This window comes from Varroa jacobsoni, unplaced genomic scaffold, assembly GCF_002532875.2.
Source record: "Varroa jacobsoni isolate VJ856 unplaced genomic scaffold, vjacob_1.0 contig01393, whole genome shotgun sequence".
In the NCBI taxonomy this organism is placed as follows: Eukaryota; Metazoa; Arthropoda; class Arachnida; order Mesostigmata; family Varroidae; genus Varroa; species Varroa jacobsoni.
The window spans coordinates 69,167-84,722 of record NW_019214633.1 but is presented as its reverse complement, the minus strand read 5'-3'; the positions used below and the strand labels follow the sequence as shown (position 1 = coordinate 84,722).

The window sequence follows — 15,556 nt, the reverse complement described above, 5'->3', positions numbered from 1 at the left end:
AGAAAAGCACGGCAACTGAAACAAAGAACAGTGACTGCGGTTCTTACGAAGCTACGTGAATCGGTCACATACAAGGCAATATATGACAGGGGCAATATTTAGTTGATAATCACAGAGAGTTAGCCTACAGACTGAAGCCATAGCTTTTTGGTTCTTGGAAGCTTAACGCAATGGAACACTTCACATCACAACGTGTTCATTCATGCTATTTATTTTAACTTTCATTCTGCTCGTGAATTTGTCACACACGGCAAACTCATAACGATATTATGACAACACGGAGTTTTACTCCGTGTTGTCATACTATCGTTATGCAAACTCATAAAAATTCTGCAACAAGACATGTTAAAATTACTTTTATTTAAACAAAGGAAGGACCACGAACGGCTGGCAGCAAGGAATTCTTTGCGTTAGCGTACATGTCATTGGAATGACTTAGCTTGAAAAAATGATACATCCAACTGGATCCTAAGAAACAACACAAACTTAGAGTTACACGTGAAGCTTTTTTGATAAATATATTTACCTTATTATTATCTGTATTCATCCGGATAGCACACGTAATGCGGATGAAGAGTTACTGTAAAGAGTTTAAGGCAGGTACACTTCTCGAACAACAGCACCGTAATGTTGTGGTCCATAGTACTCAATTCACATTAGCCCTCAATTTCTTAGATTGACATGATGAAAAAGCTTTTAAAAAATATCGCAAAATATTGGAAGTATTGCTATAACTATTGAATAGCGAGTACTCTATTGATATATTATAATAGAATTCAGAATTATGATTCATTTGAAGTAGCTAAACACACTGGCACTTTTTGTCCTTTTTTTGCTAGGCTAGTATCTCCATCAACTCTTTGTTTACTAAAGAATACAGTCCTAACTAGAAAGTCCGACTAATAATTAAGTGAAACTTGTGTGCTAATCCGACGGAATAATTTTAGGCTAACGACAGAATAATTTTAGGCTAGATGAATAAAAAACAACAATGTGGTGTTACCGTACTCTTCCAACCGTTCGCGTAATATGCATTTCTATGCTTTTATTATCGTAGTCAATAATCAGTTCCGTTGTAAACTATGCTTTAACCCGAAATATATACATTCATATATTGAATTACTATGGCCACCTCATCTAGCATATTTCTTGTATAATAATCATACCAGTTTGATTTTAGAAAAACAATGTTGTCTTGTGATTAACTCTCAACTTCAGCATCGAATAACGTCTCTATGTCGAACTTGCTACTAATTTCACAAAGAATATTAATTAAACAGGCAGTGTCTGAGTGTTTCACAAGTGAATGCAAAAATCTTATTACTGTTAGTGTCTGTTTCTCCGCTTTTTATTGCCCGTCCGCACTCGGTTCATGTACGGATCTCTGTCGAGGCCAGGTCGTAATCCGCCAATTTGCCGAACACCGAGCATCGCAGCACGCGATTGCACATCTTTCTTCGCAAACGGACTATCCTGAGCAGCATAATCGGGATCGAGCGCACTGATTTTTTTTAAAGCCTTTTTAGGCAGCTTATTCTGAGGCCGAGGCTGATATTCGTTCAGAATAGGATTATTTGAATGTTTTCCACCTTGAAAAAAGATCGATCCGAATGTTAATTAAAATGAATTAAACAACATGTTTACCTTAATTAAAATCCATAGCATTGTCCCTCTAAATGAAAAATGTCTAGCTCTTTATAGAAAAAGTTTACTTGATTTTCTTACACCAGATGTACCAAAAGGGGCGACATGGACCATTGCTTAGAAAACGTGCTCGTCAACCCCACGTAGTGCCGCCAAGTGAAGCCCAATTGAATACACTGATTTTTTTCTAGAATATGCGGGGCCCAAGTATGTGTTCAGCAGTTCAAGTTATGTCTTTGCAAAGTAGAACGTACTTTTAAACAACGGTAACTGATAGCGCAGTCCTCTTTGATTAATGGGCCGCTTATAGTTGATGAACATCTTGAGTTCGCCATTTTCATCGAGTTCAACCGCTACCTTCTTTAGGGTACCCTTATTCCCACAGGCGGGACAGAAGATGCGGGTCATATCGGACGTACGTTTGAAGCAAGCAAAGCATCGGAGGACGTATGTTCGGGCTCGGCGGATGCAGATACCATCCATTGAAAGACAATGCAGACCCATCTGAATAAGCACGTTTTGCATGGCGAAATCAGCAGTAATACATGCTACCTGTGGCATTTCCTCGTCTTGGTGGGCACCTACTTGACCCAGACCCAATGTGCGTTTTACCTAAAATGTCGAGCAACTGTAATCAGTCACAGTATACACAACTCGATGCATTGAATAAAGATGACCCTGCTAATATCTTTGATAAGACTATCATAATTACTGAATATTAGTCAAGTGGGTCTATTCACACAAATTCTAATCATATATACAGTTGAATAACAATTTTCGTTGGAGGGTTCTAACACTAACCGCCTAGTGGGCTTCTTCATAAATGAAGATTTTCTTAATTCGATAATTAACGTCCATATCAGCGCTGCTTTAGTTGTATGTAAATACTGATATAATAAATAAACCGTGAATATTTGTAAACGCAATATGCAGCAAATAAGGTAAATATTGATTCGAACACATTCACGATTTGCCCCAGCTTTATCGCTCGTAATTTAAGCTTGCCTGTTTGATGTTCTCTGGAGTGATCCAGCCAGAATCAACATCGTTTTCGTCTTCTGTGTTTTCATCATCTTCACTTCCTTCACCGTTACTGTCAAAACCAAAAAGCCGATCTTCGCCAACCTCGCGTTCCGTAAGACAAACGTTGTCCATTTGTTTTATGATACCGTGGCTGTCCATATTCTCTTCAGTTTCACTTGTATCATCTTTATCCTCGTCAATGACAATAGGCAGACCTGTCTCAGTCAAATATAAAGTAGATGGAGAAGTAAATGACCTTTGCTCTTTTTCAAAACTAAAAAAAGCTATTTTTAGTTTTTAGTTTTAGCTTAAGCTTAAGCGTCAGAGCTATGCCCAACAAGTTATTTTCTCTTTCGCTATTTCACTAATATATACTTTATGCACGTCCTTAAAAAAATCCAACGATGAACTTTTGAAACCTGTTGAACCGCTGCCGATAAGTGAACATAAAAAAAACGCAAATATGTTTCTCTTATCTTACTAGTACGTTCATCCCGATTTTTGTGCACGTGATCGCCTGCTGTCCCAGTAGCGGAAGATGCAGTGGGCACTTCGATGGCCCCAACCAATGTAATTGGGCCGCGTTGCGGATTGATCAGCGGTCTGTTGCTTTTTGGCTCTGTGTTCAAATGTTTGATACTGCCAACAGCTTCCTTTTCCAAAAAATGGGTTAGACCAAGAATGGACAAGTCTACCGATGAAAGCGAGCGGTAATCTCCAGTCTTCTTCGAAAAATCTGTTACCGCCTGAAGTTTTTGGAGGGTAACAAGAATGTTATATAATTATCAAGCAGTTATTACGGAGTACAAGTAATTATTACGGAAAAGCTTGGACGCCATACACAGTGTTGAACAAAAATCATGTTCACAAGGCGAACATGTTTGGTTATAAATTTCGCGAAAAATAAAAATTAGAATAGCATCTACAAATATGTTGTTTGTAATGTAAAGTAATGCAACCTTTATTACAAGCAGTTTGTAAACCGACTTCCATAGGGTGCTTCTTACTCTGACTAGCACTTACCTTAATGCTTTCCGTGGCGGGAATTCGGAATTTTAGTTCATAGGGTAATACCTGAAGTCTCTGTCGAGTGGTAGCATCTCGGATTTCCGAAACGACATTTGGCAATGTGTAGATGTTCTCACCAAGTTCCTGTCAGTTTTGAAAGAAACGTCCTAGTAATGTTAGTGAAGTCAGAAATCCTGTAATCAATTGGCTGACCGAATGGCCGGCATATAAGAACTAAATCAGTTCCACAATTAGTTTATCGTTGCTTATGAAAAGCTTCGTTATACGCTGGATAGCTGGTACCACAATAAAGCGTCGACGTCAAAACTCTTTTGTTTGTGCAGTACTATCGATCTACTATCAGTTATCGAATTCAATCAAATCGCAAAAAAATTGACTTCTTCAAGTAAAGGAGAATGTTGTTCCTTACAATAAGAGTATGCGCATTCACCATATTTTCAACAAACACGAGACTACTCAATATACTCTTTTCGTTGACGATGAGAGCTAGAACGCTAAATATTAAGTCGATAATTTGTACCTCTAGAATACTCACAAAAACGTTCACATTTCGAATAAATGCGTTTGCATCAACCACCAAATGTTCCACACGTGTCCTCCGTTCCGTCGCCATTTTTGCGATGCGTTGCTTACAGCCTGTCGCAAGCACTAGTTCGAACAGCAGAACTTATTTCTTACAGGCGGTTTCGAAGTTAGGCCACGATATTATAGATTTTGTAAACAAAGAGCGGAACGTCGTATCCGCTTTTTATGTCCCTGTCCGTTAATTGAAGACTTCCGCTGTACATCTGTTGTGTTTTCTATTAAGTGCGAACTTAGATGCACCTGCAGCTATTGTGCTGCTCACCTGGATAGTTCGACGACGTATAACAGAACATACTGGCTCAGGTAAGCTTATAGTACTTACATTCAAGTTAGTCACGAATTTTTAAAATAAGGTACATGCGAAAAGCACTACCTATTTATCAAGTGCTCCGTATGGAAATGATTTCTGTTATAATACTAAATTTTAATCACTGGATACCTGTTTAACCACGAATGAATGAAATGTAGAAAAATCAAATTAATTTCAGGCGAGCAAGGATACATTTTTCGTAAAATTCAGTTTAATAGAGGCAAGCATAAACTTTTATATTAATCCTAATAGACAACTCTTTCTGGTAGAACAATGGCGACCTAATGTCCCGCAAGTTCGGAGATATATCCAATTGTTGTGAACTACCCAATAGGTACAATTAGACACGTTGTTTTTTTCACTAAGATATTTGATTATTGAATTCGAAGTGATTGAACATGCTTTGTTAATTACTCTTAACAAAATTCGCCATTGAAAACAACATTCGTGCAAAAATTTATAGCTTTAGTCTTCGAATTTATTCTTGAAATTCCTGCACTTAGTTATCAAATCTTTCACTGGACGTGTACCTTACGATGATTCCGCGAAATCGATGCAGTGAGTGATCGATTTTTACGGTATTTTACGGTACGATAATGATATACTTTATCCGTTTATTACTAACAATAAAATAATAGTTCAATGACAGTTTAATTTCTTAATCTTTAAAACTAGTTCTAAAAAAAGAAGGGAAAGTAAAAACGGACTTATTCATTTATTGATTTTTCCATTGGGTAATGTATTATATATGTCATTTATGATGGGGTTTTTTTAGAAATAGTTTTCTTGATTTTCGTACATACATTACATAACAATCTCATTTCAAGCTCGACGCGCCGCTTTATTATAGAAACAAAAAATGTCTGAGAAACATCAACCTTTGTATTCATATACATTTCGATTTGCACGGTAATAATCAGATTGGGGCATTTTGGCTTTCTAAAATGAAATTGTACAAAGCTATTCCTCATTTACGAGCACGAAATAATCCAATTTATGCACCATAACAACCAAAGACATATTTTTCTTTTGAAGATATCGCGAAACCCGAATGATCTTCTAGCGACCCAGCACCACAACAACATACCTAACATTTTACACCCATTTACAAATCTAGATCTCATGCTTGTAGGACTGCTCATACGCTCTAGCGTTAACCATTTTAAGGATTGGCCTCAAGGTGTCACCCGGGCCTACTTCGTAAGTATTTGGGAACGGTACGTCATCGTTCCGCATATATATTTTTTGCATAACTTGCTCCCATTTAACCGGGCTGTAAATTTGTTGAACGAGGTGCTTGCGAATCATCTCTGGCGTCTTGTAAGGCTTAGCGCTGAAATTTGACATTACCTGGAATAATTAGTGGTAAGTGCTAGAATTATTATACATAAATAAGCTGAGCATGTTTAAAATAATGCGTCTATTACTCTTTCTTAAGGCTGTGTGACTGATACTGCTATAATGGTGCTAATTGCATCGTGGGACGAATTTTCACGAGCAGCTGAGCGACTCTACCTAAATAACCCGGACAAGTGTCGATTTGTGGTAAAGTACCGCCACACAAATGGAAAACTTTACGTTAAAATCACAGATGATTCTACTGTGTACCAGTACGAAACAGAGGTAACTTACGATCTTCGTTCCATGCCACTACTGAAAAGTCTACTCCGTTATATGGCAGCTACGAATATATTATTATTAGTATTATTATTACTAATATATTATAACGCACAAATTCAAATAATTATCTTTATTATTATTACTATTGCCACTGTCATTTGAATTGCTCGCAGATAAATTGCCCAACGCCAATAATATAAAAACTAATTATGATATCAATATCAGAATCGGATAGGAGTTAATAGATAAAGAACTTTGTAAAGAACGTTTTATTATGTATGAATAGCTAACCGACGTCGCTCGGCTTGCTTAGTTTTAATCTTCTATATTCCGCTCTACCTATAATTTGCAGGTCGCACAGGACGTCAAAAAAGTTGAAAAGCTAACGAGTCAATTATTAATAACAATGGTAAAACAGCCCGAAGCAAGCACCTAGAACAAAAAGATCAAGATAAATTTGCAGAGTAGACGTCATACTGGCGATACAACAGATCGCCGGACTATTGATGGCTGTTGTATCATTACGTGAGGGAATGCGGGAATACGCAAATGTGTATGTGTTCGAGAATGTAGTTGTCATTCATGAGGTATAAATGATATATATGGCAATACGTGTGAGGTATCTCACACTTGTACGTCCCGCGAGTGATTTATTGATAACGACAAATGCTAAGAAAGGAAACAGAAAAACTATAAATAAATTTTTTCTATGCACTGTCGATTATTACAGTATTATGATTGCTTTTGTTACGAAAAATACTAAATGTGTATATATTTGGCAGATTTTTATTATTTTTAAGGTAGCTAGTTTTTTATTCTTTGGCTTCTAGTTCTTTTAATTGTTTTCTGCTGATTAATTAAAAAGGCAGAGGACTAATTACTTCCAATGTTTTACATTGATGAAATCAGTTGTGTACGCTAATAGCTAATCAGTCATTTAAAGCTTTGTTGTACTTTAAAGATAGCTAATGTGCTAGTGTATATGCCGTCCTAAATAAATAGTTCGAATTCAAATAGGAAATCATTTGCTACGTTTCCAAAATTTTCATGACAATTTATCATAGTGGCTAGTAATAAACATCTGGACCTAACAGAATGCTCAAATTGTGAGGCAGGCGGAACGTTTACTAGTATTTAAATACTATTTGTTCAGCTCACCTGTATAGCTGGTGGGTTGATGACCACTTTATTGAGCGCATTTGCAAGAACGTCTTTAGCAGGCTTCATTAGCTTAGTATGAAAAGCACCAGATACAGTCAGCCTTTTGCATTTCTTCAGATTAAATTCTCTTGCATTGCGCTGAAGGAACTCCAGAGCCTAACGGAGCGTATAGATAGAAAGAATACAGATCTATACATATATGCATTTAAACAAACCGATGCAAACCTAGTCATTTTTTCTTGTTCTTACTTCAATTAAATATTAAGCTTGTATGTTCTTATAAACTTGTATAACCAAGTACTGAAACTCGAGAACAGAGTAGCTTAGCTTACTGTTCCTGAGTACGAATACTGTGCGTACAATCCCAGTTAAATCAATAAATATTTGTAAGGACATGGTTTTGCGATTTTTTGCGAAACTATAATTTACACTATAAAAACTTTGGCCTTCTGGCTGACCTTTTCGTCCCCTCCTATGACCTTGCAGTGTGGAAAGAGGTGACTCGCGATTTCGCACACCGGGTCCTTAATCTTTTCTCGTTCCTGGCACCATTCGCGAGCCAATTTCGTTCCTAGGTTGAGTTTTGAATCCGCCCGAAGGAACACTGTCATGAGTCCAGACGGTCTTTCCTCCGAGCAGATCTGCATAGCTTCACCTCTGAGTTTCACCAAATGAACAGCTATACTGACGTAATATTACGATGTCATAATCAACGCGTCCATTGATAGGGTTCGAGGGCATAGCATAACAAAGGACATATTCGTTAGCTGATTTTTGCCTTTGATGAAAAACTATATATATATATATATATTCTATATTGTTTCTCAAATATATGAGGGACTGCAACGAGAGAAAAATATTTCTATGCTGTTACAGGAACTTACTGTCTTCAAAGCTTATTGCTCCTCCAAAGACAAGAGCCGAGTACTCGCCCACACTAAAACCAGCGGTTGTTGTGCATCGCTCTATAAGTTCGGGAGAAGATAGTTTCAACTTTTCCAAAGCGGCAAGACTTGTTAAGAGCATCGCTGCTTGGCAGTTGATTGTCATGTTCAGAACTTCTTGTGGACCGTCCAAGCATAGCTTGAGTAGATCAATTTTCATAACTGATGAGGCAAAGTTGAACATATCCTTTACTCCCGGCACAGTAAGAAGATTCTTAGCCATTCCAGTGTATTGTGCGCCCTAAACAAAACACGAATATAGAAATAGTTCGCCATTATGTTAATTCGACTTATCTTACCATTTTCGAAAAGAGAATTTTTGACCATTTTTGCTGTCGTTACTTTATTGCTTTTTATGATTTTCCGTTGAGAGGATGCTCCGATGCGTACAATGGAAAAACTATTGTTTCGAAAAAACTAGTTACTGTTCTTATGTCAAAAAAATTACACCCGTTAGCTCTATCGAAACATAAATATGACAAGCAAGCAAACACTCCGATATATCTTAGTTTACTCCATGTCCAAAGGCGAAGCATATGTCAAAGATCGTTATGTTTTAAAATAAGTGAAAATAACGTTCAAATATAAACAAAAAAACTTACTTCAAGATCGAATGTTTGTAACAGATTTTGTGGGTTTATCAGTAATAACTACCTGTCCAGGAAAAAGAACAACAGTTGTCGACCTAGGATCCTTCATAGGTTTTGTTAGTACAGCCTCTGCCCGAAGTTTGTTTTTCAGAGATCTTTCAATGGGATACGTATCACTGTTCCACTGATCTCCAATGGAATTCAGCTCAAAGGTGGATGCATCTCGAAGAAGTTCCGAAACTTCAGGTCGTTTTGTGGATTTATTATAGAGTCTAACCGAGCTGCACGTTAACACACCACGAAATAGTCTATAAAAATTCATGCTGGGCTCAGTAGCGAATGCTAAAAGTTCTTTCTAGTTATACTTGACGCTAGAGGAAAACATAGTAATACAACCCTATATTTCGACAGCACGTGCAACTCGCGCACTGTTCGACAACAATATCCATCATTCTATTTGAAAATCAAACACCGCATCAGATTGTTCCGTTATTTAAAGTTATTCGTCGGAACTAAAGTACGGGTGTGTGCTGCCCTTTACAGATGAAATAATGATAGAGAATTCCGTAGACAGGACAGGAACGCATTCAATTGTTTACTGAAATCCGAGGTAAACCTTCAAAACAGTTATAATTGCATAATCGCAAAATATCTGCAACCGATGAACTATTTCATGATACGTTTAAAGCGGTGAACGGTTATATCCAATGTATTACCATTTCATCAGAAATTAGTGTGGTACGTTCTGGTGGCAGACAGAACATTGATAGCTAAAACGGCCTAATCATTAAATGCGCGACCCAGCGCTTGCCAAGGTCACGGTCGGCGCCATCGCGGACACTATAAGTTTATCGGAGGGATAGAGTAAAGAAGGCCATCTGAAATTTGTTTGAAAATAGCCGCGTACATCCCATATCTCCCGTGGCGCGGGCCCCAGTAGTAAGAGTTTACATCAAGGCTTCGTGATCATGCTGTGCATTAACTATAGTTTGTGGTAAAAAATTAAACCAACAGCCTTGTCAGCATTGTGTTCTTATTACATCTTATAACATCCTTATTGCCCAAGAAAGGTGCACTACTGTCTGAGAATAGTTTAAAATATTGCTTCAATTGGCATGTAGCAGTAGTAAAACTCAAATAGTATATATGCCTATGTGTGATATTAGCGCTATGTGATTATCACAGATATTCTAGAGCTCGTGCCTCGAAGCTGCAGCTACGCTGTTCTTGACTCAACGTTGCCATACAGTCAATACTTCGTAGAGTCACCAATACGCGTTATGGATTGGTCGCATTTGTTCCGCGTAAACGAGGGGCTTACTAGGACCGCGGCGATAGCAGCGTTTGGTGCCGGCTCACTTTACGTTCTGTACAATTTGCTTGACACTTACATCACTTCGTCTCCGTCCACAACGAGTAGCGGCAACAGCACGTCCAGCGCGGTACAACAGATGCAAGTGGAATCGGCGACACCACAGAGACAATGGTGCACTTCTCTTTGGGAAGGCAGTGCTCAGCCATCATCGAAATCAGCATCACCTCTGCCGCTATCGGTTGTACGAAAATTCACTGATTCGACTCACAGCCCGAGCCAAGTTAATGGGCCGGAATTTTTCGGAGTGACACCTGCACAGCAGCAGCTCGAACAACAACAACAGATCGAGAAGCAAACTGAAGAGTTGACTGCACTCGTTGAAGATCTCAAGTACAACGGGGCTCGTGTCATTAGCGACGACGAGGTTGACTGTTTGGGCTTCCTTCTCACCGCAAATGATGAGACCGTTCTCTGCGAGACTCTCGGCATCCTCACGAATTGTTCCGCCTTCACAAGCAATCAAGACCAGTTTCGTAAGCACGGAGTTCTCAATCAAGTGAAAAGGTTGAGCCAACACGAAAATGATGCAATCAAACTGCAGGCATTGAATGCGACAGCTAATTTATGTGTAAATGACGAGAATCAGGAGGAATTCGTCGACGAAATTCCCTACTACCTGGAGTTAGCATTTAGCGAGGGCTGTTCCATGATCTCGTTGGTTGCGCTGTGCGTTCTTACTAATTTAACGGTAAAATACGGGTCGGATCCTGAAGTACTTAAGTATACAGGTTTGCTAGCTTCAAAAGCCGTTTGCGCGGCGCCTGACCAGTCCCTTCAGGCAATGAAAATTCTAGTGAACGTGTCCTGTGAGGAAGCGGGAGCTGAGTATCTAGTGGACACGGATTTACGTGAAGACTTCTTCGATTTAATTCAATCAGAGCCGCCTATTTCGCAACGGTGTCTAACAATTGTAGCTAACCTTATACCAAAGATTATAGAAGGGTCTAGTTTCGAAAACAGAATTATCCGGTTAAAAGGAAGCATGCTCGATATGTGGCGAAAAGCCGAGTTGGAAGATGGACAGAAGTATCAGCTGAAACGAGCTCTCAGAGCGCTGTCGGTTCGTGGATGGGGAAGGCTCACTGAGAGTACCATGGACCTCGTTGATAACAAACAATAACAGATGTGTATCGTTCTCGACCACTGAGAACCATTTTCATCACCCGATATAGTTAATCGCCATTTTTTGGCTGTTCTACTTCATCCCAATTAGTGGAGTGCATTTAACTTATGTACGGTATTTGTAAGCTTATTTTACAACCGGAAAACCTATTAGCGTACGGAGTTTAGAATGAGAAAATGTAACTGAACGGATGAACCGACTTGGTTTCTGCATGGATTTATTTAAATGCTAGATTAAGCTTCTAGTCAGGCAGGGGTAATACAGCGACAGGTATGTCTTCAATTATGGGGTTCAATCTTCAGGGAAAATACTGTAAGTGAAAACCTATTAGGTGCTTCCGAATGTTGTTCACTTTATAGTCTTCAGTTTATCTTTTTGCATTCCAGTTCATCTGATGCTGTCGTCAAATGACAGCATAAATCGGATGTTCTTTTCAGTAGAAATCCTGATTGGTAGATAGTCATGGCTATTATGTTGTATACAAATAAGAAGACTGAATAAATGAAGAGTTTGCCAAAGTATTAGCACTGAACTTCAGTAGTAAAATTACGTAGATTAAAATGGGTGTTTTAGAAAAGTGGGCCCATTATGCTTGTACGTAGTATAGTAAGACATTCTGGAAAAGCGCAAATATTACAGAAAGACCCCAGCGCAACCCTACATCATTAATTCAAAATCTCATTCATTTTCTCAAATGAATAATTCAAAAGGTTCATTTTCTCTTTAGCATTGAGCAGGCAGTACCTATACATAAGTTATATGTATATAGTAAATGAGCTTCCGCTTTTCCGCTTGCAATATTGTTAAGACGTGTGAAAAGCTGGGCCTTTATCTATCACCAGGTTGAGCAGAGTCTGCGAGCAGTGCAGAAAATCATTTAGGTATATTGTATTAAATAACAGAGCTTAAAGCAATTAATCGCATCACGATTAATCTAACCATGCCGTTATCATGTCCTGTAAAATTATCACATGCTCATGCAGCTCCAAAACCTAAAAATACGGCATACTATGACTACATATGTAGTTACAGTATTTTTTCTTTTGTATTATAGTCCATTCGAAATGAAAATATACTAATACCCCGAACTAGTTTCAAAAACAAAGTAAATAGGAGCTTAAGCACTGCTATCTTTTACGATTCCATACGTAGGATACGATTGGCAAGCACGCAATAACGGAATCTTACTGTGCATTGATTGATAATACATACTTATAAGCATAATGATATTTATTCAAAGATTTCATTGTATATATGCCGTCTTTTGACTTGTAGTCTGAACGTCTCATTCGGGGTCTAGTAGTCGATTTGACAGGACCACGGTCGCTGGAGAAAGAACAAGTCTATCAGTGATAGCTCTAAGAACGGAGTTTGGTCTTCATTGATATTTGTTTCACAGCTTCTCTACAGCGCGCCGAATCTAGGCGAGATAATATAAAAGTACTGCTATTTCACCAAGCATAATTTAGTTAACTAAATGCTCTTTAACATCAAATAACACTAGTAACACTGCCATTATAATTATAATTACGACAACAGTACTCTAATTACTCCATTGTAATATATTTGTATCTCCTTAATACATAATTAGAAGGCGTTAATATCTGACCAGGCTAGTTAGCGAACTCTTTCAGGAAATTCAGTTGTGCATCAAGTGAGGGGTGTTCTGTGATAAGTCCTGGAATGCAAAGTAAGTTGCTGGATAATAAAGCCACAGGCTTTTAGTAGTAAGTCTATATACGTAATAAGTGAGAAAATATATTACTCGGATCCTCTGAAAAAGGTGATTTAATTTTAATTCTACAGATATTCCATTAACTTGTATACATCTGTAATACCTAGGTCTCCAACCGTTTTTCGTTAAGCCAGCAGAAACCATAATAGGTGCACGGCGACTCTTATTTGTAATGAGAGTCTGTCTCTTTAGTAATAGGATTCAAATGTTAGGTGGAATCCCGATTAATGTTGACGCCCAAATTAGCATTGAGCAAAAAAGGAATGTATAATGCAACCGAATTACAATGAACGACAAATTTGAATTTTACTGGTTATCTCACGGCAAGGAATGGGATAGAAATCCGAATTTTCAGATCCCATTGGCGCGCGATATTTGCATAACGAATACACCAAAACTAACGTAGACACTTCGCCAAAAGTTGGCTAAATTTTCCATAACTCCGACCACTTCAATTCCTGTCACCTTTTGGTGAGCACCTGGGTTCTTGCTACGAAGTATCTCTTTTATTATTTATAGTCCAATAATAGAAAACTGACTACCTATACATTGTCCATTAAATACTATACAATGATTACTACCCCGCTTACGCGTATTATAATTTTTGTACTAACATACGCCGAACTCTTCTGTGATAATTACTGCGAAGGCCAAAAAGGTGCATCTGGTATTGTTCGTTGGTGTTAATAGTACATCTGGACGTTTTGGCACACATGCCTGTTTTGCCGTCCGGATGAACTCAACGCGATTTCTCCAGTCCACACTGTAACCATACATAAAAAATACTGGTGAAACCATTATTTTTTAGTATTTCTTTAATTTAGTCTTTGTAGCGTAGACTTGAAGGCGCTATAAGTGTAAGAAAAGACTTGAAGGAAATATTCATTTCTTTGACATTTGTGGGAGCCGATTAGGGTTCTGCAACTTACTGGCAGGAGTATCCTACTGCCATTCGTCCTGCGGTTACACAGCTGCCACCGTATGTTTACAGTAAAATATCGTATTGTTATTTATGGTTCAATATAATTTAACGACGTCTATCAGGCGGAGTATATTCGTTCAGCGGTAAATGTTTTTTTTATGACTTATGTATTGAGCATTCCGGGAAAACTCGCTTAACTACGTGTCCTGAATGTATCCTTGGGAAGTGCTGCGGCGTTTATATTAATATAGCGTATATACTGCGGCGTCGTCGATGAGGACAAGGATAAATCAGTTTGTTGAACTTAAACGCTCAGGCGCCTATTAGCAAGTTACTTCAGAGAAATGAACTGATTACCACGCCAGGAGCCGGTTTAGTACTGCTTAATGGCTGCCAGTGGTAAATAATTTATTTCTATGAAATGGCTTGCTTATAGGCACCTGAGAATTTGAGACCGTGGATGGCTTTTGTATTTTAGCATGAGCTATAGTTGCGTTTGTACTCTTGTGTTTTAACTGTAAAAGCTTCTTTATAACAGATAGCTATTTCTACCATGTTTAAATTGTTTGATCACAAAGTGAAGACGCCACAAGCTACACTAGTCAAGAAGTAACCTCTCTGGGCTGCGAAAACAAAATTCTTTCTTTTTGAATGTAAACAGCCTAATTTCTGATTCCTCCACCAACTTTTATATTTTTCTATGACTTATTAGCGTAAGTTCGCCTCTGCGTGCCCTGACACGCTTTGACGAAGTAAAGCCGGCACCGCTTCGAAGAATTAAGAATTACGCATCAAATAGAGGGTTGTGGTATATATTCTGCAACTAAATATGTTTGAAACGAAAAGACTTGTGTATCTGCTAGTTGGGAATTGCGTTTTTGGCAGATTATTCGAATGTTCTAAGGAGAGGACAACTTTCGTTTTTCTCTTTCTTGTGTGCATCGATCCCAATGTAAAATTTCTCTTTGAAGTGTAGTCTCGAAAACATTAATGAGCTTGCCAAGAAGCGTTACGTAATATAATATGAAAATAACTAAACTAACATATCTAACCATGCCCTTGTTATCGTTCATATATACATATATATGGTACAATCGCATATAAACGTAAATGCATTCTAAATTTTGAGACTTCCTATATATTTATGCATGATCTTTGTGAAAATATTAGATGTGAAAAGGCAACATGAATGAAGATTGTGCAAACATACCTAAAATAGTTGAATGTTCGTAACGTTCACCTAAACTGTTTGTACGCAGTTCCAATATTTTTTTCTCCTCACCATATCCCGTATCTTATGTATCTTTACACAGCTATATATAAAATAACTAATCTGACTAAATATGGCATATGCATTATCTGGTAGAACAAATGTTCAGTTGCCACCTTTTAAATGAGCCACGAGCTTATCTTGTCCATCTATCGTACAGTCAATGACCTGCGTTAGTTTTTTGGTTTTTACACATTTCATCATTGAAGCTTCTATGCATTTTCC

General features: G+C 38.1%; 4 protein-coding genes and 1 long non-coding RNA gene across 7 annotated transcripts; 2 read left to right on the top strand and 3 right to left on the bottom strand.

Annotated features, from left to right (window-relative positions):
* Positions 1-994: 994 nt before the first annotated feature.
* LOC111272002 (RNA-binding protein NOB1) lies at positions 995-4,373 on the bottom strand. Its single transcript, XM_022853127.2, has 6 exons — positions 4,232-4,373; positions 3,691-3,819; positions 3,149-3,413; positions 2,650-2,882; positions 1,899-2,256; positions 995-1,589 (listed from the first exon to the last, which is right to left on the bottom strand). Exons 1-6 carry the CDS (start codon positions 4,307-4,309, stop codon positions 1,327-1,329), a joined length of 1,326 nt encoding a protein of 441 aa, XP_022708862.1. The 5' UTR covers positions 4,310-4,373; the 3' UTR covers positions 995-1,326.
* A 59-nt stretch (positions 4,374-4,432) lies between these two features.
* On the top strand, positions 4,433-6,935 carry Srp9 (signal recognition particle 9). The gene is made up of 3 exons (XM_086973129.1): positions 4,433-4,584; positions 6,030-6,214; positions 6,564-6,935. Exons 2-3 carry the CDS (start codon positions 6,053-6,055, stop codon positions 6,645-6,647), a joined length of 246 nt encoding a protein of 81 aa, XP_086829255.1. The 5' UTR covers positions 4,433-4,584; positions 6,030-6,052; the 3' UTR covers positions 6,648-6,935.
* Positions 5,288-9,368, bottom strand: beg (malonyl-CoA-acyl carrier protein transacylase beg). Of its 2 annotated transcripts, XM_022853129.2 has the most exons (5): positions 8,971-9,363; positions 8,257-8,557; positions 7,831-8,051; positions 7,370-7,528; positions 5,288-5,941 (listed from the first exon to the last, which is right to left on the bottom strand). In XM_022853129.2, the coding sequence occupies exons 1-5, from the start codon at positions 9,226-9,228 to the stop codon at positions 5,705-5,707; spliced, it is 1,176 nt and encodes a 391-aa protein (XP_022708864.1). In that variant the 5' UTR covers positions 9,229-9,363; the 3' UTR covers positions 5,288-5,704. The 2 variants fall into 2 exon arrangements, with proteins under 2 accessions (XP_022708864.1, XP_022708865.1); XM_022853130.2 differs by lacking the exon at positions 7,370-7,528 and having other exon boundaries at positions 8,971-9,368.
* A 132-nt stretch (positions 9,369-9,500) lies between these two features.
* LOC111272003 (armadillo repeat-containing protein 10-like) lies at positions 9,501-11,925 on the top strand. The gene is made up of 2 exons (XM_022853128.1): positions 9,501-9,516; positions 10,092-11,925. Exon 2 carries the CDS (start codon positions 10,187-10,189, stop codon positions 11,399-11,401), a length of 1,215 nt encoding a protein of 404 aa, XP_022708863.1. The 5' UTR covers positions 9,501-9,516; positions 10,092-10,186; the 3' UTR covers positions 11,402-11,925.
* On the bottom strand, positions 11,803-15,487 carry LOC147751910 (uncharacterized). 2 transcript variants are annotated; one of them, XR_015315569.1, is made up of 4 exons: positions 15,272-15,487; positions 13,754-13,902; positions 13,014-13,082; positions 11,803-12,730 (listed from the first exon to the last, which is right to left on the bottom strand). It is a non-coding gene; the product is annotated as an uncharacterized LOC147751910 (long non-coding RNA). The 2 variants fall into 2 exon arrangements; XR_015315568.1 differs by lacking the exon at positions 11,803-12,730 and having other exon boundaries at positions 12,947-13,082; positions 15,272-15,484.
* Positions 15,488-15,556: the final 69 nt, after the last annotated feature.